Genomic DNA, 24,853 nt, shown 5'->3' on the forward strand with positions numbered 1-24,853 from the left:
AGTTATATAACAAATCATTTTTAGTGATAGAGGATAGCTTTTGCTCTCAAGAGAAGCTGTTCTTGAGCAAATGGGTTGACTCCTGGGTAAAGATGTGGAGTAGAACCAGATCACATATCCCTCCTCTCCAGTTGTTATCCAACATCCATTTTTAGGGCATAATCTTGCTGAGTTAGAGACATAAGTCAAAATCCCAAGGTGCTGCCTTTCTTGCTCGGGTGCGCGGGTCCTAGTACAACAGAATCCCAGAAGAGAGCGCAAAGGTTGCATACTGTGTCCCGGCCAGCTCCTTCCCTTCCCACCTGTGTAGCCTACTGAAGAGTATCTAGAAAGCAGAACCCAGCCCTATATCTATCTCATAGGGGAAAACAAACAGGTCCCAGATAAAGGTGGGAGACATATTTAGGAGAATTTACCTACTTTACATCACAACAGAGCTATCTGTGCTTTAGCACAAGCACAGTGGAAAAAACCAGCATTCCCACTATGTAAATATACTCTAGTAAAAATGAATGAAAGGAGTAAAACATACAGAAGACAGATGAAGATCCCAACTAGAAGAAAATGTATCTAGAGCCCTGAAGGAAACGTGGAGAATACTTCACACTGTAGACTATGAATTCAATAAAATAAGAGCTTTCAAAGGCAAATTAATACACTAGGATGAGATTAAAATAGGTGTTATAAAGCTAGGTAAATAAATGCAGACATTAAATTACATATGCAATGGCTGAAAATTGAATTAATGACCTGAAGGAAAGGCTTTGAGATAATCAGAGTGAATGTGAAGGAAAATATTTAAGAGATTAAGGCATTTAGAGAAAAGATGATGATAGATATGGGGTCAAAGAAAGACAAAAACAGTTCAACATATGAATAAGTAAATGACCCAACACATGGATCAGAAAAGTATTCAGAGACGTGCAATTGAAGAAAATTTTCCTGATAGGGAGAAACTGAATTTATAGATCAAAAGGGTACACTGTGTACACTAGGCAAAAATGATACAAAAGAATGGAAATAGGCACATCCTGCTTAAATTATTGAACCTAAAGCATAAAGAATTTTGCAAAGGCAGGAAAATCAAGAAACACAAACTTAGGCTTGCCTGAGACTTTAGAGAAACATCTAATGCAAGAAAACAGTGGAACAATATCATTGAGAAAATGAAAATGTGAACAAGAATATCATGTCTAGTCAAGTTGACACTCAAGTACAAGGGCAACAGGCACGCATCCTTAAACACAAATGAACTCATGAGCCTTTCTTGAAAAAGGAAGTTAGTGAAATTTAGCCAACCAAGACAGCAGTAAAAATAAAGACCCAGGATTGAAGAAGCTTTGTTAAAGGTCTGTTGTTTAGATTTCTATCCATTTTATATCCAGAACTAAGACTAAACAGTTGGCAATTATAATTGCAGAACAGATTCTAAATGTTAAAACTTAACAAAGTATATAAAATAGTAATATAATCTGCAAAAACAGAAGGTGGAATTTGAAAGGTAGGTGAAAGTAAGTTTTAATTTTATCTTTCTTGGTCGAGAGCCAATAGTGTGTGTAAAACTGAAACATGCAGTTTAAAAGGGTGAAAACTTATGAAAATATCCTTCACCATCTTTTTCTTAACCTTAAAGAGATCCTTAAGGAATTAATACGTCATGTGGAAAAGAACAGTTATTTGAAAGTTGGCAGTTCCTTTGGTTCTCCTTCAGTTTCTTATGTTAACTTCAAATAAAATTGAGCCTTAAATTTTCATTTTAAAATAATACAGGGTTCCAGTGTCATAAATTATTCCCATTGTCTGTCCCACCATCCCTGTGTGTGTGTAGGTTTGTAGAGAAAGAGTGAAAAAACAGGTTTACCAAATAATGAATGGGAGACCGTGGTTATTTCTGTGTGGTGGGATTTTAGATGATTTTTTTTTTCCTTCTCATACTCCTCTATTTTTGCTTAAACTTTGTAACAAACGTGAATTTTTCATTTAAATGTAATGAAAGTGATACAGATAAGTCTATCACAGACATTCCAAATGAGGAATTTGCAGTCTGTTGAGAAAGACAAGATTTCCTATATAGTCCAATGCCAAAATCAGTACACAATAGAGGGGATTTCAGAGATTAAGAAGTAGATTTAGCCTGCTGTGGCCAAGGAAAGCTCCTACAGGAGGTAGGAGCTTATGCAGGTGGAGTGTGGACAGAGATGGGAAAGTGGGCAGTGGCACCACCGAGTCTCACGGCATGATTGGGAGCAGTAAAGGAATCATCTGAGAAGAAGCTCCGTCAGTAATGGGGAGTAATGGGAGGGAAGAGTCGGAGTTCCACCAGATTGTGAAGGCCCTGGTATGCAATTGAAAGCTTAGACTTTATGCCCTAGATGGCGATTGGTAGCGCCAATGAAGAAGGTGAGCATCAGCAGTGGGAAGTGATGCTGCCTGTAGAGAACTGGAGAATGCTTGCCGGCTAGGGAATTTCAGAATCAAATTTTTGAAAGCTCATTTGTCCAAACAAAAAGTGTTTTTGAAAGACTTGGCCTGAGGGTGGCCAGTCTGGGGGACTCTACTGCAAATCATGGAGAGCTATTGAAGGTTTCTGTCAACCTTGAAATGCTGCTAGTTATTTTACCAGCAAAATGAGTTTATTCAGGCATAGCCGAAGAATTGCAATTCAGGATGTGCATGCTATGGTGGACTGTAGGCAAATTCAAAAAAACAAGGGAGAGGAATGTGATTTTATAGAGAAAAAGGAGGACACTGGGAGAGGTGGTTTTGAATGAAAGTTCCTTGGAGAAGAGCAGGAGTTCAGGGTGGTGATGGTTTTTCATTGGCTAAGTTACCAGGGTAGTCAATTTCTGTTCGGGATGCAAATATATTTCTTTCTAAAATTATTGATTCTTTCCCATTGGCAACTTTTTTCTTTTGGGGTCTCTAATTGACTGTCTTTTCTGTAATTGACCTTGAGTGGTAATGCTGGGAACTCCCTCTTGTGGCCTCCTGACTCCATTTTAAATGAGGTTTCCCTTTATTAATTTTCACATTTCTGAACCTGGGGATGGATGGAGGGTGAGTAGCAAATTGGAAACAACCCTAGGCTGTGATCATCTTGAAGATAATAATTGGGTATTTTTCAATTCAGTTTCATAAAGACGGGCAGAATGCCTATTATAAAGAACCAGTGTAGTTGTTTAGCAAATGACTGAATGAATGCATGAATAATGCACTTTTGGAGGAGGCCTGAATGTTCTGGAGGCTGGTTGGAGAGGGCAGAAAGGGAGACCAGCTCTCTTCTAATGAGGTGGCTGCTGCTCTGCTAGGAGGTGTGATGTGATCAAGACTGTGTTTAGGGCGGAGCAGGGGTACAGGATAGGAAGAGTAGATAAGAGAGAATTTAGAAGAAAAACCAATGCACCTAATTGCATACAGGAAAGGAGAGGAGCTATCTCTTCTTAACACAGCCATTTGCAAAAATAGCTCCAAAGTTGTATGTCTGGGTAACTAGAAGATGGGAAATTCTGATTTATGTGATGAACTCATTTTTATGTCTGTCAAAGCAATCTTGCATAGTGGTTAAGAGCATGGACTTTGCAGCTAGACTTCCTGGGTTTGAATCCATCTTGTCACTTACTTGCTCCATAACATTAGGCAAGTTACTTAACATCAGTTTCCTTATCTGAAAATGAGGATAATAGAAGTATGCCTGTCCCTGAGGGTTGTAAGAATTAGATGAGTTAATGTGACAAGTGCTTAGGATAGCAGCACTTAGTAAGTACTGACAAGTAGTAAGTACCCAGGAAATGACAGTGTGACCTGATCATTGCCGACAGAGATGGGTGGCTGGACTTTGATGTGAGAGAGTGTAGTACCGTGAGAGATAATGGAACCAGAGCTTCTGTGGCAACTCAGGCATGGAGCTTGAGATTTGGAAGTCATCCCTGTGGAGGTTAGAATTGAAGGATGATGCTGAGTTCTCTGAGGTGTGTACACAGAGGACACCAGGGGCCTGAGTCTGAACCTTGGGCAGTGTTGAAGTTGCGGATGGCTCGAGGATGCAGGTGTGGCAGATGTAAAGGAAGCTAAGCCAAATGATGAAGACGGGGCATGCTTTCTGGAGCAGACGTAAGAAGTTGAATTTGAGATAGGAGGGAATGGACGAAGTTAAGATGGACCTTAACAGCCTTCTGATATGGGCTTTGGAGACGTCCATGAACTAGAAACTAGCCCTGAGTTGTGCTGACTTGACAGCCCCACAACCTTGTGTGCTGGGAGGAGCACTTGGAACTAATCAGTCCAGGTCCTCTCAGTCTGAGGGTCATAAGGAGGAGGTGGCCCTGAGGAACAGTGCCACCCGGTGCTGCTGGCACCCATCTGCCGCATGGCATGTGAAGGCCATTCCCCCATCTCAGACTCTGCCCCTAGCCCCGAAGTCTTCTCTCTTATGCCAGACTTCTACACTTGTGACCTTGGGTATGGCAATATTCTTAATTCATTCCAAGTTGCCTTCTTCTCAGTGTGTCTTCACCATCAGATCTTTGAAGCCACAGGCTTTGTCTTTTATCTCTATCCCTGGAGCTCAAACATTTCTTGTACTCAGTCCCAGTGGTTGTGTAAGTTCCTTCTTCCTTTTCTGGTCTGGGAGACTGTGCAGGACAGACATCTGCATGTGATGGTGGCAGCCAGCTCAACAGTGAGGATGAGAGTCCGAGGATTTGGGAGACTCAGGCTGTGCTTTGTGGTCCAGGGTTGTCATCATAATCAAGGTGGGTTTTCTGGTGCAGGCTTAGGGGGCTGTCTTTGTTCTTTGCTGTCTCTGTGACTTACTCCCACTTTTGTAGAACTCTTCTTTAAAAGCCTCTGAGTGTACTTTCCATTTCATTGTTCATTTGGAGAAAATCTTTCTCAATAAACACATTCCCAAGTGCAGTACTCAATGTTTGTTTTTCTTGTACATTCTTAAGGCCTAACTTTGGAGCTTAGAAAATTGTATAAATCTGTCTATAGTGCATGGGGAGCATTCCTCTAGGTTTGTTGGCAAAGCAGGGTGAAGCCCGGATTTGGGAGCCACAAGCTAAATTTTAACCCTAGCCCTAGCTGTTTATTTTCTTTCAAGCAGATTTTTTTTTTTCCTTAGAAAAGGAATTTATGATTATTATAGAAGCATAAAGTAGGGGGGGAAACATCTATCCAAAATAAACCACTTTTCACATTTTTCTGTATTCCGTTTGCTACACAGATTTTTTAAAACTCAGGATTATTATCATTGTGTATCTGTAGCTTCGTTACAATGTTAAATTCTAAATTTTCTCCTGTTAGAAATTAATGGGGAATTTTGTTTTCAGTTGGTTACATAACATTCCATCATTTAACTATGCCATAATCGAAACCATTCCTCTGCACTTGGACAGGAAAGTTGTTTGCAACTTTTTATTTTCATAAATAGTGCTATGATGAACTATTTTGTTCTTAAGTCTTGCCTGTATACCTAATATATCCTTCACATAGATTTCTAGAAATAGAATTAGAGTGTCAACTGTCCAGGCTCCTCCTCAGTGCTGCTGGATTCCTTTCCAGAAAGGTGGTACCAATTTACGTTCACATGCGTGATATATGAGAATGTTGGTTTTCCTCTGCTCTCAGCAGCATTATTTTGTTTTGCAAAATCTTGGTCAGTGTGATGGTGAACGACTGTTTACTTTTTCGTTTCAATTTGCATCTCTTACTAGGGCAAGGTGAGCATTAGCCTTCATTTCATTTATTGTAAAATTCTGAAAAAAAAAAAAGAAAAATCATCCATCCAAAATCCTACCACTGAAATTTAATACATTTTTTTAAGTAAATTAAGATGTAAATATCTAACCCAGTTTTGCTTCCACTGCTCATAGACAGACCCTGTTCACAGTACACAATGTGTAAACACAATTGTGTTTTTTAAAACCCAAATGGAAAGAAGAGATACAAGCTGGTCTGTAATTTGCCTTTCCTAGAAACATACTTTATTAAATATTTTGGATGAACTCTTCGTGCTTTTTGCCTTTTATATGTCTTTTATGAATTTCATTTCATGTCCCTTTCCCCACTTTTCTGTTGAATGTTAGCGTTCTTATTTTCTGTAAGAACATATGTAAAGGTATTAACTCTTTGTCTATCAGTGTCTCAGCTTTTTTGCTTAGTTTGACCTTTCCCTCTTATTTTTATTTGCTTTTTTATCTGCAGTGGCTTTAAGAATGCCTTTGTGCAGTCAATCTATGATTTCTGTTCTTTGATTTCTTCCTGGTTCTATGGTTCTCTGGTTTGCTTTCTCCTCTCTGTTCCATCTCCTGTCTCCTTTGCAGGCCTCAGCCTGACACTGGTCAAATTCCTCTCCCTGCCCATTGCTTCTGACGGTGCACATGCACACACCCGCACGCCCACACACACACCCTGCCAGAGAAAAAGGCCATTCCTTGGTGTTTTTACTCACTATGTCTTTTATCTTTTCACTCTCTTGTCCATATCCTCTTCCTGTCCCGTCCTGCCTTTGCTCATGGACACTGCTTCTCAGTCATTCAGTCCACTCACGCCTCTGAGTCCGGCGGGGCCAGCACTCTCCTTTTCTTCCTAATACTCAGAGAAGGTGATGATGCTTCTGACTACCAAGTCCCACCTCTCTGCAGTCCTAAAATATGTACTGTCTTGTTTGCACATGATGGCAGTTCTAACCAGATTGATTTGAGAAAGGCAGCCAAGAGTCGGTGTGACTACTGACCAGCCCCCTGTTTCCCTGACTCCACTTAGAGACTGTCCTTCATTTGTCCTGGAGGGAGAGAGAGGCCCAAGCACTTGCTGTGTTAAGAAGCCTTTGTTGGCCCTAGAGTGGACAGGGTGGGGCAGGGGAGGGTAAGTTAGAAATACGCCGGGAACACCACATGAGTAAATATGGTATATATCTAATATTTAACTTTGGATTGTGTGTCTGATCATACGTCTTCGATGTGTCTGTTTAGCATCAGACTTAAGTGATTAGCATTAAGGTCCTGCTAAGGGTAGGGCTTTGTGTGTTTAACTTGTCATGTTTTTAAAATACCTTCAGAATCAGAAAAAAGTTAATGCATACTTATTGGGAGAAAAAATAAAGGAGTATAAAGAAGAAAGCAGAAATCCCATAATCCCACCACGTGTACAGTTAGAATTTCATTTTCTTTCTAGTGTTTGTTTCCTGTAGTAAGCATATTGCCTTAATGGGTATGAGAAGCTTTTGATACCCCAGACATGGAACATGCAGGCTTCCAAACCTTTTCTTCTTCTTCCAAGTCGTGTGGGTGTTAGTCAAGTGTATGTTAGAATCTCGTGGGTTCCTACTCTGAGTTTTGGACTAACCTTCTGAAAAAAGAAGGTAAAATGAGTCAATCTTTGCTCTTCATGAAATGTGAATCCAGAAGAGGCCTCTCTGAACTGGGAGACTGGCCTCTCTGAGGTCCTTGGAGAGGCATTTTCCTCCTGAAAAGACCCAAAATCCTTAAGAGATGCGTTTTTGAAGCCCTTGGATCTCAGTGTGTGGGCTCACACCACCCCCCACAGTGCATCTCCTGTGAGGGGGCAGCGCGGTGGAAGGAGGAGAAAGAGTAAGTGTCAGAAGACTTTGAAGACGTGAGCTACTTGAGAATTTTCAAGGGCAGAGGAATACCCCTCACCTTGGGCCTGTCTGTAGGCTCTGCCTAACATTTAAAAGAGGAAGAGGAAAAGGCCCAAATAAAGAAACTTTGTGTGTGTCTATATATATATATATACATATGTATATGTGTAATTTATATATATAATATATATGTATCTCATGCTAAATTAAATTTTTCAGAACCACATTTAAAAAACATCAAGCATATTCTTCTTGCCTTATTTACTCAAAAAGCTTAAACTAGTTTGGAGCAGTCTATGGAGATTTGGCTATTCTCCCAAAGTTCATCTATAAACAAATAAAAAGCATAAATACACAAATTACTCCTAAGTCGAGTTTCTGCCTGACTTTTCTTCGCAGTAATTCATGTGAACTGCACATACCAAATTAGCAGGTGAAGACTGCAGGATTTATTGCTGCCGAAGTGAACAGCAAGCTGACCATAAATTGCTAACAGATGTTTTTCCTTTTAGCCCCTTAGGAATTTATAGTATAGCAACAATTTTTTTCTCTTTTTGCAGAGAGATTGAGGGAGGTAGAGAAAGAAGGGAAATGAAAACAAACGAGAGATTGAGAAATGCATGTCTCAGTTTTCACCAGTGCTGGAACATTCTGAATTCAGATGGCATTGGTCTTCAAAAGTTAAAAAAAAAAATCAGAGAGACGCTTTTTCTGTCCATATTTAGCCAGTTTAAAACTTAACTAAAAGTTATCTTTTTTTCTTCAGCAAGAAGATCCTTATAGGAAGAAGAAGCTTCAGGAGAAAAAAGAAGGACATTTACAAAATCTAAATTGGAATAAAAATCGAACATGTAGAAAAAACAAGAAAAGGGGTGCTGCTCAGGTCTTGAGGTGTGTAATTTTTACGGTCCTTTTAAAATTTTGATCTATGTTTTTACTCTCTAATTTTATATTTATCTATTATCCTTTAGCCTTATTTCTGGATATACATTATGTTGGATATACATAATATGATAGCGTAGATGTTTATATTTTGAGATAAAAGTATGTTCTTACAATTAACATTTTCTGTTTATGTTTTTATTTATTTTGTTAAAAATACCTAAAGTTGGGGCCGGCCCCGTGGCCGAGTGGTTAAGCCTACACGCTCCACTTCGGCGGCCCAGGGTTTTGCTGGTTTGGATCCTGGGCGTGGACATGGCGCCGCTCATCAGGCCATGCTGAGGCGGCATCCCACATGCCACAGCTAGAAGGACCCACAACTAAAATATGCAACTATGTACTGGGGGGATTTGGGGAGAAAAAGGAAAAAAAAAAAAGATTGGCAACAGTTGTTAGCTCAGGTGCCAGTCTTTAAAAAAAAAAAACCTAAGGTGGACAAATTTTTTAAATTTTACTTTATAAAATGCTAAAAGCGAGGGGAGGTTTTAGGGAAAAGTGTAAGACATTCTGTCCATCCCTCCGTCCCTCCGTCCCTCCGTGGAATGCAGGAGCGTTTGTGGAGCAGGTAATCCAGAAAACCCCTGGGCGCAGCAGGCATCCTGTTCCCAGCTTGACCCTGACCCATCTGGGCTACCTGGGGTCCTGATCGTGAAGAACAGTCACCACGCATAACACCCTGGGTTCAGTCCTGCAGAAGGTAGTTTCTTAGGGCTGCAGGAGGTGACGTGCCCAGAGATCGTGGGTTTGCTTTCAAGCCCCGGACCTGGCAGGCAGCAGGGGCAGATCAGAACCCGGGCAGTTTGGCACTGTCCTTTGGAAACCTTGCTTCCTCAAGACACTTAATCACCCTGAGCTTTCATTTTCTTATCTGTAAAGTGAAGGAGCTGAACAATGTTTATCTGGGAATCCCATATTTCTGGGTTTCCAGACATCTCTCTCTCAATCTCATTTTATGTAGATTCTGCAGCTTGAGAATTTTTTTCACCAGGTCAGCAGTGTGTACCTTCTGACTCCAAATCCACCCACTGGTGTATCTCTGAGTTTTCATTTTTGATTTCTGACACACACACACACAGGCACGCGCTTGCAGAGGGCCTGCAGCAGAGACGCTCTCCCCTGCCTTTTCCTCCCTGCTTCTGTGGATGGAGCGTTCAGGTGTGCCTTGCACTGATGACACCCCGCTCCAGGGCCCCAGTTTTATTTAGGAGACTCAGTCCCAGCTCCCTGAGTCCTGTCCTTGAGTGAGCTTTTTAAAGCCTCTGTCCCCCCTGAGGAAGCCCTCCATCCTCACCAGGCTGGCTGTTTCTTCTTTTGAGTTCTGGCATGGGCGATTTCTCTGTCTTGTGAGCTCAGCTAGGTATTTAAATGTGTTTCTGTCCACTTGTTCTCTAGCAGCTCCAAATCTGCATGGGGAAGGGGTCCACCTTGCTGAGGTTCTGCTTGTTGTTGGAAGGGAAGCAGCATGGTGGTGCTTACAGCGTTTGTCCCCAGGCCCCTGGAGCAGCTGCAACGGGAGCTGGACCCTGGGAGTCAGCCTGTAACACGCTCCCCAGCAGTCCTCCTGTGCACTCTGCTGGAAACCGGTCAGGCGACTCCAGGCTGTCTCCACACTCTAGTTCTGTCCCTGGCACTCAGCAAAATGCAAATATGAAAAAAAGAAGTACACCCATGATTAGATTATTGTTAATACTAAATACTAATGATTGATTGGCAATTATTCTTATTTAGGCTAAATTATTTGAAAGCTGCAATGCAGTATCCTGTAGAAAGGAAAGCCACACCTTGTATTCTTTTACACGTATTTTCATAAAAATGTGATTGCTTTATGTGGTCCCTTTAAGGTATTATATTTTCCTGATATGAACATACAGAAAGATATAAAGTTAGAGTGGAATTTCAGCAATTAAATGTTAAGATATATTTTTAAAAGCAGACATTTTTTCTGACGTTGCTGAAGAAACAAATCAAGGTGTTAAAAAATAACTTGCAGCTAATCAGAATGTTTTGAGAAAATGATGCTTAAATAGGTAGTGGTTGTTAGATTGTCTGTTTGCCTGGCTCTCGGTTCTGTCTATACACTCTTTACCTTGAGCGGTCAGAAGCCTGTGAACCCATTGGTTCCCTCTGTCTTCGTTGCTCTTACCTGTCATCCTACAAACCTACCGTGAGGTACTGAAATCGGACTGTGTGAAGTAATCATCTAGGTATCCCCACAGCATTCTCCACATGTCTCTGTGTTGCCATTTACAAAGTCATATTACAGTTCTTCCCTCAATGGGTTCTCCATGTAGCTAGAGAGGTATTATTATTGGGCTGTGACCTCCGTGGGGGAAGAATTTACTCCTGTTTGTAGATGCTGTACCTTTCCTAACAGTCCGCGGCACATGGTAGTCACTCAACAAATGTTTGCTAAATGAATGAATAAGAAAAGATTTCAACTAACGCTCCATACCTTCCCCTAGACACCGAGGAGCTGGTTCACCTGTGGAGAATCATATTTGACACTGAAACCAAGGAAGACAGGCCAAGAGTCGTGGCTTCTGGTCCTGGACCTCCCACTTACAAGTTGACCTTGAGTGACTCATTTAACCTTGTGGAGTTTTATTCCTCTCACTGTAAAATTTGAAAAGAGGTTAAATGAGCTCCGACTTCCTTATGGTTCTAAAATGGCAAAATCTTTTTCTTTTTGACATCCCTCCCTTACTCTTCATCTTCCCCCCATCAGACCCAAGAGAAGAGCTCTCAAGTTGTCCCAGGTTCATATTTTCACCTCTCATAAGTCTCCTGGAAAGCACGTGTGTACGTATGCATGATAAAATGTGGGTGTGATTTTTTTGTGGCTCTTCCAGGCCTTCTGAACAGAGTGAATTAAAGCTTGTATGCAGTGAATTTGAAAGGTCTGAGCTGAGCAGTGACATGGATGTGAGAAACTGGTGTATCCAGGAAACCCCTGAGGAAATGTGCAAGACAGATGCTGGCACTGGAGGCAGCGTACCTGCTGCACAGCGAGAGGCAGGTGTGTAACCATAATGAGCTGTGACGGGTGCTTCTGGTGGAATCTTTGTTTCCTCCAGGAAGTATGCAGCGTGAGAGAAATGGCATCTTGATGAGAGAGTCACTTCACAGACAGCCTAGCTTACCGAAGCCCAAATGGAAAGCTGTTGGGATGACACTAGAAAGTTGAGGTTCTCCTGAGCCTGGGCAGGCCTCTGGTGTTGCTGTTCCTACCTCCCCCCTGCCCAGAATCTGGTCGTTCTCAGCTGTCCACCTGCAGATTGCTGAAGGAACAGTGGATGCATGCTCCAGGAGGACTCCCTCAGTGAAAGAGGGGAGTAGGAAAGAGGCAGGGGAGAAGAGTGGCTGTTCTCACACGCCTGAGCCAGGCTGCTGCCCCACCCAAGGACTGCTGGCAGTGGCCCAGGGAGTGCGAGGCCAAGGGCACCCGATGCTAGGTCCAGGGTAGGGCGGAGGACAGCGGGAGGGTAAAGGGCCTCTGAAGGTGGCAGCACACATAGGGTTCAGAGTGGGGGGAGTTGTAATCCTTCCAGGTGACACCCATGTTCCTTCACACATGCTCATGTCGGTGCACACAGGCTCAGAGGATCAACAGATTTCTATCTCCATCCACTTGTCCATTCCCTTGACACGTGTGTTACTTAGTCTTCTTGGAGGTTCTTCCCACCTAGACATAAATAATACTTTGAAGCTCTTAGTGGATATCTTAAAGGAGGGGGGAGAATTGCCTACAAATCTCCAGTCCAATAGAGTAGCCTCAGTTTTCTTGAGAGAAATATTTGTTATTTCAACTATTTTTAGATCCAGTTTATCATTGGTATTGACTGTGTTAGCCCCAAACAGTTTTAATTGCCCATCCCATCGGCAGAGTGGTGGAGGATGACAAAGCTCACCCCTCACTGTCTCTTAAGGTCCCATCCTTAGTTTCAGTTGATTTCTTTCTTCTCGCTCGATGAGCAGAGGCAGCAGCCCTGAAGTTCAGTCTCACCTTCTTCGTAATTTCCCCTCCTTTTGTTAGAAATGGCATCAAGTTGAAAATTAAGTGGAACCTGACTTCTCTGCCTGGCTCAGCTCTGCTCTCTTCTTTCCTGCAGAGGGTTACTGCCAGAAGCCTGGGAAGAAGTGTGTGGAGAAGTCTTGCTCAGATTCCAGCTCGGACTGTGGCAGCTCCTCGGGCAGCGTGCGTGCCAGCCGAGGCAGCTGGGGCAGCTGGAGCAGCACGAGCAGCTCCGACGGAGACAAGAAGCCCGCAGGGGGCCCTCCGCACTTCCTGCCAGCCGGTGAGTCCTGGGAATAAACCGTGGCCTTCCTTCCTGCCCTCCCACCATACCCAGTTACAGGATCTACATCTGCCTTCCGACGCCTGGAGCACAGATGCGACTGTGGATTTGAGTATTTGCTTTGCTTTGGATTTATCCATTTTCTTTTTCTTTCTTCCTTCCTCCCTCCTCTTTCCACTCCATCATCGTTGTTATTATTATTATTGTTTTTAGCATCTATCTTTGAAATAGTTCAGAGAGCTTCCACATAAATTTTTTACTTGAACATTTTTTTATTTTAGTAAAATATACATAACACAAAATTTACTAGTTCAACCTTTTTTTTTTTTTTTTACTGAGGAAGATTGGCCCTGAGCTAACATCTATGCCAATCTTCCTCTGTTTTATGTGGGATGTGGCAACAGTGTGGCTTGATAAGTGGTGCTGGGTCTGTGCCCAGGATCCAAACTTGTTACCCCAGGCTGCCCAAGCAGAGCATGCAAACTTAACCACTGCACCACTAGACCGGCCCCTGTTTTAACCATATTTAGGTGTACAGTTCAGTGACATCGATTACATTCGTATTGTTCAAACACCACCACTATCCATCTCCAGAATTTTTTCATCATCCCAAACTCTGTACCCATTAAACACTAATTCTCCCTTCCCCTCCCTTAGCCCCTGGCAATCTCTGTTTTACTTTTACTTTCTGCCTGTGAATCTGACTACACTAGTGTCTGAGATAAGTGGAATCACAAAATATTTGTCCGTCTGTGACTGGCTTATTTCACTTCGTATGATGTTTTCAAGGTTCATCCATGTTGTAACACATCAGGATTTCTTTTTAAGGCTGAGTAATAATCCATCATATGTCTATACCACATTTTGTTTATCCATTCATACGTTGACGGACACTTCAGTTGTTTCCACCTTTTGGCTCTTGTGAATGACACTGCTAATGAACATTGGCCTTCCCTTACTTTTGAGGAATTTAAAGATACAGGAAAGGTCAAGGAAGCATTTGTACTTTTATCACCCAAAATTCACAACTCTTAATTTTGTCATATTTTCCCTCCGTTTTTTCTTTTAAGAAACAATACTTTATAGTCTGTTCCACTTTTCACTCCTTGAGAGAGAGACTGTCCATTGTCATGAACTTGGCGTGTATTCTTTTAGTCCATGTTGTATTTTACATGTACGTCCATCACATATCAATCAACAAAATACAGAATTTTTGTCTTTAACTTACATAAAGGAAATCATACTTTAATATAGCATTCTTCATCTTGCTTTTTCCACTCACTGTTGTTTTTTATAGCTCCATGTCTACATAAAGATGTAATTTGTTCCTTTTCACTGTTGTATTTAACATGGTAAACATTTCACCTTCGTGTAAGGACAAGGCGGTGAGATTGAGAAATTCACGTTTGTGACGCTGTGCATTTGTCAGGCTCGCTCATGCTGTGCCTGCAGGGCCGTGAGAGGGCAGGGCAGCGTCTCTGTGCCCATCAGAGATGTGCGGACCGGAGCTCAGAGGCGTTGTGTGGCTTGTTCCACCACAGTTTGCTCAGTGCGGCTCAGCCTGAGCCCGTGTCTCCTTCCCCACAGCCCAGTGCTCTCCCCACTGCATCTCCCGCCTCCTTGCAGGCCGCTCCGTGTGAGCTCGTGAGCAGCAGAGAATTCCCTTCAGCAGCCTCTCGGCTTCCCCTCTTTTCTCTCTCCTCCTGACAACGATCCCTGTACAAGAAGGTCTTTGAGAGACCAGGGCATTAATAACCATAAAAACCGAGACAGCGCCCACGTGTGATTGCAATCCATGTTTCTCAGCCATTTCTTCATTATCAGTCTCTCCCTTAGGCATCGTTTAGACATTGTTTGCCTAATGACCCCCATAAAATTTCAATATCACTGCTGTACACCGCAGATCTGTTTATTGCTGTGGACTGTGCCTTACACAGTCACGCATTGCTTAACGGCAGGGATACGTTCTGAGAAATGAGTTGTTAGGTGGTGTTTTCCTTGTGCAAACATCATAGAGTATAGTTACACACACCTAGAGGGCGTGGCGTCCCACACACCCAGGTTATATGGTACTAATCTTATGGGACCCCTGTCATACGTGTGGTCCGTCATTGACGAAAATGCGATGCCTGACTGCACATAAATGATAAGATATTCTCAATTCCCAGAAAGCAAACCAGTTCTCCCCCTCATGGGGACAGTATTGCCCCCGTTGAGAATGGAATTTGATGAAGGTGGGCATGTGGCATTTTGTTTGTGAACAGGAGTGGTTTTCTTGCCCAGAGGTAGCTTGGTTTCCACAGCGTACACCAAGCACAGCTCCGTCCACCACTGAACACAGAGTTTGCCTGATGATGCTAACGTGAGATTTTTAAAAGATCAGTACTTTAACGTTAACAAAAAACAGAAGGGAAGCTTTAGCTTGTGGGGAAAGGCCAACAGAACAAGAAGGATGAAAACTATTAATGGCCTTGCTGTACACTGGCACAGTGTGCAGTCTTTAAGTTGTGTTTGAAGGTTTCGTAGTATCAGGAAAATGTCCACAATAGAGTTAATGATGTAAAAGACCAAAAAGACAAAGTGTAAATGAAAGATGATCCCAATTTTCAACACAGACATATACCTAAAAGAGATGGTGTAAGGAAGTATACCTAAATGTTGATAATGATAGTATAATTGCAGGTGACATGTTTTTCTTCTTTAAACTTCTGTTTATTTTTATAGATTTCCTCTCATGAACATATATTACTTTTATAAACTGGGGGGGTGTCTATTTAGATAGTTAAATTTCTTTTATCAGAAGTCTCTATTAACAAGTTACATAATGGTAATATTTTCCACCTTTTCTCTCCATCATTAAAACGTTAATCCAAAATTCATAAATGTAAATGTTAAGTTGTCACTGAAAAGATAATTATAAAAGGCCTTTTAAAAATTAAATTGCTGAATGTGTGAGTATCAGTTTCAAGTCACTCCACTAGGGGTTAATGCTGTTAGTCTGCATTTTAATACAGAATGTACACGGTTGAATTATGCTTGTAAAACCTTATGATAATTTTTTTGTTTTTTGTGCAGGAGACCACGTTTCACAAAATGCCTTTCCTTCAGAAACTCCCATCTCCGTGAATCTTTCCCATAACATCTGCAATCCCACGTAAGTTTTCCGTTTCCCGTTTTTTACAATGTTTTATGGACCGCTTTTTCTATCAGTGTCTTTTCTCTGTACTTGGTTCTACAGGTTCAAATATGCAGACTTTTTAAGGATGCCAGAAAGTAAAATCTGGTTTTCCTAACAGTTCAGAAAGCAGGATCTTTCCAAGTAAACCTGGTTCATACGGAGTGTCTCTGGTCTCGCTGGTGCCCTCGGGGACCCAGCCATGTTAGAAAACACATCATTCCTGAAAACAGAAAGAAGGAACAAGTTATTCTGAGGATGGGAATCATCTGCCCATTGCTAGGACTTGAAATAAAACTGAGCATTGATGATTTAGAAAATTTTGCAAGAATCTGCTGGACACTCACACGTTTACAGTTCCTCTGTGTGGTGATTGCTGTGTGATGATCGGACAAAATAAACTAGGATCTTTTAGTGAGTGAGACGGGAGGAGGGTGCACAAGAAAGAGACGGTTTCAGGGAGAGAAATGTAGTTAGGTTTCTTAGGCACCAGCCGTGCTGGGAAAGGACAGGACAATGTGATTAAACTTAAATTGGTGAGTTTATGAGGAAGGAAACCCAGCCAGGGGACGAGGAGAGCTCTGTAGGAGCTGTTTAGTTAGGGGTAGAAAGTAAACGCAGGATCAGGAATGGTTGCCAGCTGCTGGCAGGCAGATCTGAAAGCACAGATGACCTTGGTTACCTTAGTTACAAGTTGTTTTGTTGTTTATTAAAGGAAGACTTTGCTGAATCTTGGGAATTTTATATTCCACAACCCTTTCCTGGTTGTGTGTCTTTATGTCTCTAGTATCTATATGTTTCTTGGGGGAAGAATTCATGCAAAAACTCAATCAGACTTGGTTATACAAATTCAGTATTTGCTTGTAGAGAAAAAAATCAACCGATGCTTGTTTTCTCGATTTCCCCACAGAGCGGTGAATAGCCTCCCACAGTATGCAGAAGCTCCCTGCCCCAGCATCCCTGCCGGGCCCGCAGGTGTGGAGGGAGATAAAGGTGAGGCTCGTTACTCCTGCTGGAGACACCAGCCAGGTGTTCTGTGTTACATTGCTGGCCGGTGAGCTTGAGAAGATAAGCAGCTTGGGTGGGGCAGGGCCCTTTCCTTGGTGCCCTCTTTGCCAAGCCATGTCACTTTTCCTGCATTAGGAAGCCACCTGCCCTCTGGACCAGCGTCACTGGGGGCCTCTGACTTTGGCTGCCCCCTCTGCATTGACGCTGAGCTCCCTCCTTGTAGCTGAGGCTCAGGTGCTCTTGGCCTGGTACAGCACACGGCCCCTTTCCAGGGGTCTACCACCGTGTTCAGTTCACCTTTCCCAGTCTGAGGTGACAGAACAATAGAGATGGCAGTGGTTGGGTCCTCAGTCACCAGAGAAATAGATCTTGTTCACAATTCCTGTCCACAAAGCATTGGGCCATCCCCTTTTGACTGCCCCCCCCCTTGTGTATACATGCTTGCTTTCTTCCTCCGCTTCAATTTCCTGATCCATTGTTACCATCACTTCCTTCCTCCTCTCCCTTTCCTGCATTCACCTCAAAAAACCACAGTCATGGTTTTGCCCAATTCTCCAGCTTCTCTGCCTATTCCTGTGCAGATGAGTGAGGCTGGAGAACAGCGCACACGCACACACGCTGACCAGCCATTCTCTGAGTTCATGAGCACTAGCTTCACGTGGGCCCAGCTGCTGCATTTCTCTGGTCCCTTCGTCCTCCCACTCTCCTCTCTGCCCACACTTCCAGCGCCCTCTGCCTCATTCTCATGGTTGATCTCGCTTCCTATTTTACTGGGAATGAGAGAAGCTTCACACAGTTCCCACTGCCCCATCTACCTGCCACCACCGTCTCTGTTCCCCTCCTGTTGCAACCTGTTGAATTGTCAGTGCTACTGTCCTTTCCAAGGACATTGTGTCAGCACATTTCTATCGTCAGTTTTTCTCTAATGAGTCATTCCCATCAGCATACAAATACACTGTAATACTTCCCATCTTTGAAAAACCAACAGTAGGACCAGCCCTGGTGGCCTAGTGGTTAAGTTTGGCATGCTCCACTTTGGTGGTTGGGGTTCAGTTCCCATATGTGGACCTACACTCCTCACCTGTCAGTGGCCGTGCTATAATGGGGACCCACATACAAAAATAGAGGAAGATTGGCATAGATGTTAGCTCAGGGCACATCTTCCTCAGCAAAACAAAAACAAAAACAAACCAACAATAGCCAAACCCTCTCTCTTGACTTGTCTAGCCACTTCTCTGCTCCTCTCTGGGAAAACTCCTTAGAAGAGTTCTCGGTGCCTGCTGATTAATATTCCTTTTCTCCTGTCCTCCCATGGAACCGCTGTAACCTGGCTGTGGTGCACCACTCCCCTGACACAGTATCTGCAGGGACACCAGCGACTTCCACATCATGAAGTCCCACGCTCAGTTCTCAGGCTTTGGTCTCCATGTTGACGTGTTTCCAACCTTAGTCATTCAGTCCGGCTGGTAAACCTTAGGGTTCCCAGTTCAGTTCCTCCCCCTTCCCCACCTCTCACACTGCCGGAGTGCTGTGCTCACGAAGTCAGGCCTTGTGCTGGTCTCTGCACACCCCATTGGTGGTCTCACCCACCTGCGAAGCTTAAGTCTTATCTTCACCCTGACACTCCCACGTTTGCATCTTCAGCCTGGGCCTCTCTCCTGAACTCCAGTATCTTGTAGCCAACTGCCCTTTGACATCTTTACCTGGGGAAGCAACAGGTGTCCCAAACCCAGTGCTTGATCTTCTCCTTCAGACCTGCTGCTCTTACCATCTTCCCATCCAGTCTTTCTTGTTGCTCAGGCCAAAAATCTAGGTGTCGTCCTTGACGTTTTTTTCTTGCCCCTACGTGTGAGCTGCTGTCTTACCCTGTTGGCCTTCTTCATACTTTCCATATGTATTCAGAATCTGATAACTTCCCCCCATCTCCACCCTCATTACCCTGGTCCAGGCCATCATTACTTCTCACTTGGGTTATCACTCTGTAAGTGGTTCTTGATTAATCTGAATGACAGAAGGTGGGACTGCATTCATTAATTTGACTTGCATAGCATTTAATTATGGCTACTCTCAACAGAGTACTGCTCTCTGCAGTATTGACCTCAACCCTTCCCCATAGAGTTCCAGAACTAACCAGTTGAACAAGTCTCATAAGCTACCAAGGCCAGGTGGCTTTCCCCTCACGTTTCTGTGTTGACCTCTCCCCTTGGTCAGAGGCGCTACTCCAGGTACCGCAGGGTGTGTTAGTGAGGCATAGACGGCGCTTCGGCCTGCAGGAGGAGGTCTCTGGCAGTTTTTCATCCACAAGAACCCTGGCCAGTGAATTGAAGCTGACCTGAATGCCTTCCAGGGCCAAGGTGGTGTCTTTGATCACCTTAGCTAATTTCAGCAGACAAATTTCATACCAGCTTTTCTAATTGGATGGCTCCCTCCTAGTGATTACTGCCCGTAAGAGGTACGTGAACACAAGTTATCCTTCTAGGAAGCTCCCCAGACTAACCAAGGGTAGCCTCATCTTTCAGACGTCTCCACAGTCATGTGAAAGCTACGTGATCTATTGGTAGTGTTTCTTTAAACACTTGGGGGTCTCTTCTGACTACCCCTGAGGTGCAAGTCTCTGGGTTCACAGGAGGGGGCAGGTTACCGCCAGGCTCTCACACAGAAAGTACAGTCCTAGGGTGCACATGCTGCCCTGTTGTTTACAATTGTTGAACTCCTTTCAAGTAGGACCTGCCTCAGTCAGGGGGCACAGGTTGGCAGTGTCTCCAGTGTTTACCTGGCTGGCTGGTAAATCATTGGGTTCCCAGTTCAATTCGAATAGTTGGGTTTAGTCTTTCTGGGTGAAGGCACTGTCTGCGTGCATATGGCCCCGCCTGTCCCGTTAATCCATGCCACCAGCCAGTGGCATCCGTCCATCCATCCATCCCACAAATGACTGAGCGACAGCTTGGCAGTGAAGGTGGGGACAACCAGAGGTGCTGGCAGGTGTTCTGTGTGGGAGGTGCAGGAGCTCAGCCATCGCCTGGAAAGGTTAAGGGGAAGGTGATCCCGTTGAGTTCAGAACCGCATGGCAGGTGTTGGCAGACGCAGTCGTCGGTCAGATTGAAGGCACTCGCACAGTTTGGGAGAGTCTTACGGGGACGTTTCCCTTCCTGAGGAGGGCCGCAGGGCACCTCTGAAACACTAGGATCATCCATGTCACTCCGTGCCCCATGCCTCCCTGGGGTCTGCGGTGTTCTCTCCCCAGGTGCTGAGGTGGTTGTCCCTCTCACTGCCATGGAATCCTTGTGTCTTATCCCAGGGCCTGTAATGTCACCGTTTTTGCAGCTTCTTACTTCCTTTGTTTGTTGTTCGTCTCTGCTCACTTGAATGTATTGCTGCTGTGTCATTGGTATCTATAGTGGGGCTTTGCCAACAGTAGGCCCTCAAACGCTTGTTGACTCATTACAGGTATCTTGTAACCCAGGTCAGGAGACGGTTGTGCCCTGTCTCAAGTAAAGGTCAAACAATATGCTCTATTTCTGCTTTATACCCTGAAAGAATATCCTGGCAGGGGTCGGGGAAGGCAGAGTGGTCAGCACGTGGGGATGACATGGGAGGGAAGAGACGTTGAGCTGGGTCCTGTAGGAAGGGCGGGATGCGGCTGAGCGGGGAGGAAGGTGCACTGAGAGGCCCTGTTCTCTTCCTTAGGTCTTTACCCACCCGGAGACCTGTGGCCCACCCAGCCAGTGTGTGTGACGAGCAGCTTCAACTGCGCTCTGGAGAGCAGCGTTCCTGGTGTGATGCAGGGGCCAGCCCCGGTCCATAACAGGTACGGGCCTCCTCTCTGATGGCTGCCTTGCTCCGCCTGAGGGCTTGCAGTGGGGACTTGAGTTCAGTCTGTTAGGCAGACCTTGCAAAACCCAGGGCCAGACTTCCTTCCCCAGCATACCTCAGCTGGGTGTTTCCATCTGCCTTTTGGAGTTGCGTTGTGATGTCTTAGAACATAACAAACCAGGCCTTGAGAGAAACTTGAAAGGAGATAGAAGTAATATAGTTGGTGACCAGGTCATTACTTTCCTTTTTTAAGTTGAAAAGATGATCTATTAATAGAGGCAAATTTGAAGAAACAACCACTAGTAATTCCTGCCCTCTAGTAGAGCGAAGATTTCCATGTTTTTGTGGTATTAATCTTGAACACGGCTAACATTTTAAAAGATCAAGTAGTGTGAGTATTGAAAAATAGTTACACGATGGCAGTTTCTTAAATTTTTTGCTTTTGGGTATTAATATGTCGTTCAATTATGAAACCTTGAGAAAATGTTAATATCTGTGTTAAATCACAAAATCCATCGCAAGTTTCTTTTTGTTTTTTTCTTGTCTCTGCTCATTACAGCAGTGTTTACTTTCTTATTTCTAAGATAAGGATCCCGTATGAGTGATCATAGTACCTATCGGTACTAATCCTAATCCTAGTCTTTATAGTTGTGATTTACTAAGATGAAAGCTGGCCTTGCTCTGAGGGAAAGGTGGACATTTTAATGCGAAACATCTGTAAACCCTTCAGGTGTGTACTGAGGCCCTTCATGGTGTCCGCTTGGTCCTCCAGAGGGCTGATAGAGCCAGGGTCCTGGATTCTGCCTCTGGTTAGACTTAACAAGCCTGTTTATAGAGGAAGCATGTTCCTGGTCTGAGCCATCTGTCCTGCAATAGGATGTCCTTGGTGATGAGCATTTCGTTTGTAAGTCTTTGGTTCTGGGACTTGAGAAAGCACATCTTTTATTTTCCAACATCGAGGAATTAGCAGTGAGGTGGATGCTGGGCAGGAAGATTGTTTTCCTCTTTCTTTACTTGCTCTCCTGACATCCTGATTCTGAAACTAGATCTCTTGTCTTTTGTAGCAATTTCATTGACTGGAGTGCAACTTGCGAAGGCCAGTTTCCCAGTGTGTACTGTCCGCTGGAATTGAACGATTACAATGCCTTTCCAGAAGGTAAAAGCTGTTTGAACAGTCCCAATGCCATTCTTTTATCCTCAGAAAGTGTCAGCAGTGGACTTGTGTGGACATAAGGAAGGCACTGACTGCAGAGTAGCTTGCCTGTAACATAAAGTGAGCACCTTCGAGGATGATCTCACAGGAGCCTGCTAACTCCTCCGTGTGAGTCCGGCTGTGCCTGCCTGCCAGCTATGGCCTCTAAAAGCCCTCCAAAGCTGGTGTCTGTGGGCTTCTACAAACAGCCCTAATCCATTTAGTCCTTCAAATCAGGTAGAACTGGGTCATTTGAATTTATGTGGACCGAGCATTGTGGATTAGCCTTTGGGAGGCTGGGGCTTTAGTTGTTGGCTATTCTTTTTAGGCAGGCAAATCCCATGCAAAATGGAAACATTTACTTGCTTGTTCCTCAGCATGTCCTGACTCTTCTGCTCCTGGGTGGTGCTGCAGAAGGAAGGAAAGGAGCTTGGAGGGGAAACTGTGGAAAATTCTAGATGCTTGGGCTGAAGCATCTGTAGTAATAAACAATAAGAGAAATGAGATTTCCCTGATAAGCTGGCAAATGTTCTTAGTATACATTGCAATCTGATCGTGATTTCTCATACCAGAGCTGCCTTTTTAGGGAAGGGAGAAGCGATATATTAGGTGTTATATACTTATTTGTATTTTGACGTATGTGTTGCTCTATGCTAACCACAAGGGGGTGCTGTGGTAACTTTCTTCCTGTGCTTGTGAGGCTTGTGTTTATCATCTTCCTACTGGTACCTTAGGAACTGCCTGATAATCCTGTTGCTTTTATCAGTCCGTATGGTATATGTACAGATGACTGACGTTGGCATGACAGATAATAAAAGAAAAATTTAAATACTGATAAGAATCTTGACAGTATTCAAATCTATAGTGATATTTACTACTATGGTAATGTAGTAGTATTTTAGTGTGTTCTGTGTATTAGAAAGAGTCCTATCAAATTATCAAATACAGAAAATCAAGCCCCGAGGAAGACCTTCTGCACTGAGGGCCTCCAGGTCATGTGTCTGACAAACACTTTTCACCTTGAGAACGACAGTGAAATGGCCCTCCTGGTCCATATGGAGTAATTGTTTTATGTCTGTCTTTACGTTTTCAATATAAAGAGGCCTTGAAAGCTTTTTTGCCTGAGTGAGTATTCCATTCTCTTCACAAAAATGTTTACCCATGTTGATGTCTCCCATTTGTCATAGAAAACATGAATTACCACAATGGCTTCCCCTGTCCTGCAGAAGTACAGACAGACTTTATTGATCACAACTCTCAGTCTACCTGGAACACCCCACCCAACGTGCCGACTGCCTGGGGACACGCCGGGCTCATCAGCAATCCGGTCAGTGCCGTCATCCTCTGCTGTGACTTTGGGGCGGCTCTGAGTTCTCTCTGGTGCTTCTTGAATCCTGGTCCCACTTTCGCTTTACACTTGGGTTCAAATCAGTGAAGGCCTGGCTTGTTTGCTGTAGATCACAAAAGCCTGCGCTGGCCACCCCCTGAAGGACCCTAACACATACTCAGACGGGTGGGGACTTGCAGGCATTGACAGTCTGGCCGCCCCCAATGAAAAAGACACCCCAAACTACCGAGGAGGGATGGTTTATGGATAGCACTGACTGTGGGCCAGCAAGCCCTCTGTCACACAGCTGTGTTTGTGTGGCCCTGCTGACCTTTTCCTCTGTGAGAAGACATGAAGTGAAAGTCCCAGGAAGGTCGCTCAGTGCTCAGGAATGGGACCTCAGGGCTTCCTGCCTGTGAGCACACTTCCCTGCTTAAAAGCCGGGCGCCTTCCCCCTTTCACATGCATACCATACTTTTTTTTTTTAACAGATCGAAGGCATTTGACCTGTGGGTCCTTCCTTGGATTGAAATAAATTCTTCCAGTTTGATGGGAATTTCACAACCCTCTGTTTGAGAAAAGTGGAGTTAAAGCAACCCGGATGGTTGAGAATAGTTTAGTAATTTCCATCTTGGATTGCTCCCATTGTGGTATCCACTGGTAGATAGTCAACTTTGACATTCTCTTTCTAAGGCCTCTTTATTTTTTTTAAACACTTCTTTTTTTCTTTTTTTCCTCGTTTACACTTTAGCCCTACCTCACAAGTACCCGAAGCTTGTCTCCAATGTCTGGACTCTTTGGTTCTATCTGGGCCCCGCAGAGTGATGTGTATGAAAATTGCTGCCCCATGAATCCCACCACAGAACATTCGACTCACCTTGAAAACCAGGCGGTCATGTGCAAGGAGTACTACCCAGGGTTTAACCCGTTCCGTGCCTATATGAACCTGGACATATGGACTACCACAGCAAACAGGAACGCCAATTTCCCGCTGTCTAGAGACTCGAGTTACTGTGGGAACGTGTGAAAAGAATTTGATTTTTAAACAATGTGAATAAAGAGGCTTGTGTTTCAATTACTAGCGTAAACTGGTTGTTGAGATAGATTACGACATTGGTGGATATTTTGGCACTTTTATATGAAAATAAATTTTTTTAATGAAATCTGGGTGCTCTATTTTTTTTTAACCCATCGCAAATCAGTGATAGAAACCAAGCATCCATGTGTCCTAACTTCGTAATTCAAAAAGTGTGTCAGACATGCCAAATGTTTTAAATCAGAACAAGGGAGTGGAGAAAGCCATGGGCTACTGTGGTTCTCCTTTCCTTGGGCATCAGCATCCCCCCAGGGAACTTGCAAAAAACAAAGTTGATCAGGTGACATTCCCAGAGATTCTGATTTAATTGACCCGGGGCTCAGGCCATTGGGATTTTGAGTCGAGTCCTCCATCGATTGGAATTTGCAGCCAATTGAGAACTGCTGGCTCGGAAAGCCCAGC

At 43.9% G+C, this 24,853-nt stretch overlaps 1 protein-coding gene across 1 annotated transcript in view; it reads left to right on the forward strand.

The window, feature by feature from the left end:
- TMEM131L (transmembrane 131 like) overlaps positions 1–24,518 on the forward strand; it is a 150,933-nt gene extending 126,415 nt beyond the window's left edge. The window contains exons 27-35 of the mRNA XM_044767081.2: positions 8,370–8,494; positions 11,395–11,561; positions 12,655–12,840; positions 15,916–15,994; positions 16,926–17,008; positions 20,711–20,831; positions 21,901–21,992; positions 23,216–23,355; positions 24,107–24,518. Of these exons, the coding sequence (XP_044623016.1) occupies positions 8,370–8,494; positions 11,395–11,561; positions 12,655–12,840; positions 15,916–15,994; positions 16,926–17,008; positions 20,711–20,831; positions 21,901–21,992; positions 23,216–23,355; positions 24,107–24,382 (1,269 nt within the window). The 3' untranslated portion in view covers positions 24,383–24,518. The remainder of the gene's footprint in view (positions 1–8,369; positions 8,495–11,394; positions 11,562–12,654; positions 12,841–15,915; positions 15,995–16,925; positions 17,009–20,710; positions 20,832–21,900; positions 21,993–23,215; positions 23,356–24,106) is intronic.
- The last annotated feature ends 335 nt before the right edge of the window (positions 24,519–24,853 follow it).

This window comes from Equus asinus, chromosome 3 (genome assembly GCF_041296235.1).
Source record: "Equus asinus isolate D_3611 breed Donkey chromosome 3, EquAss-T2T_v2, whole genome shotgun sequence".
Classification (NCBI taxonomy): Eukaryota; Metazoa; Chordata; class Mammalia; order Perissodactyla; family Equidae; genus Equus; species Equus asinus.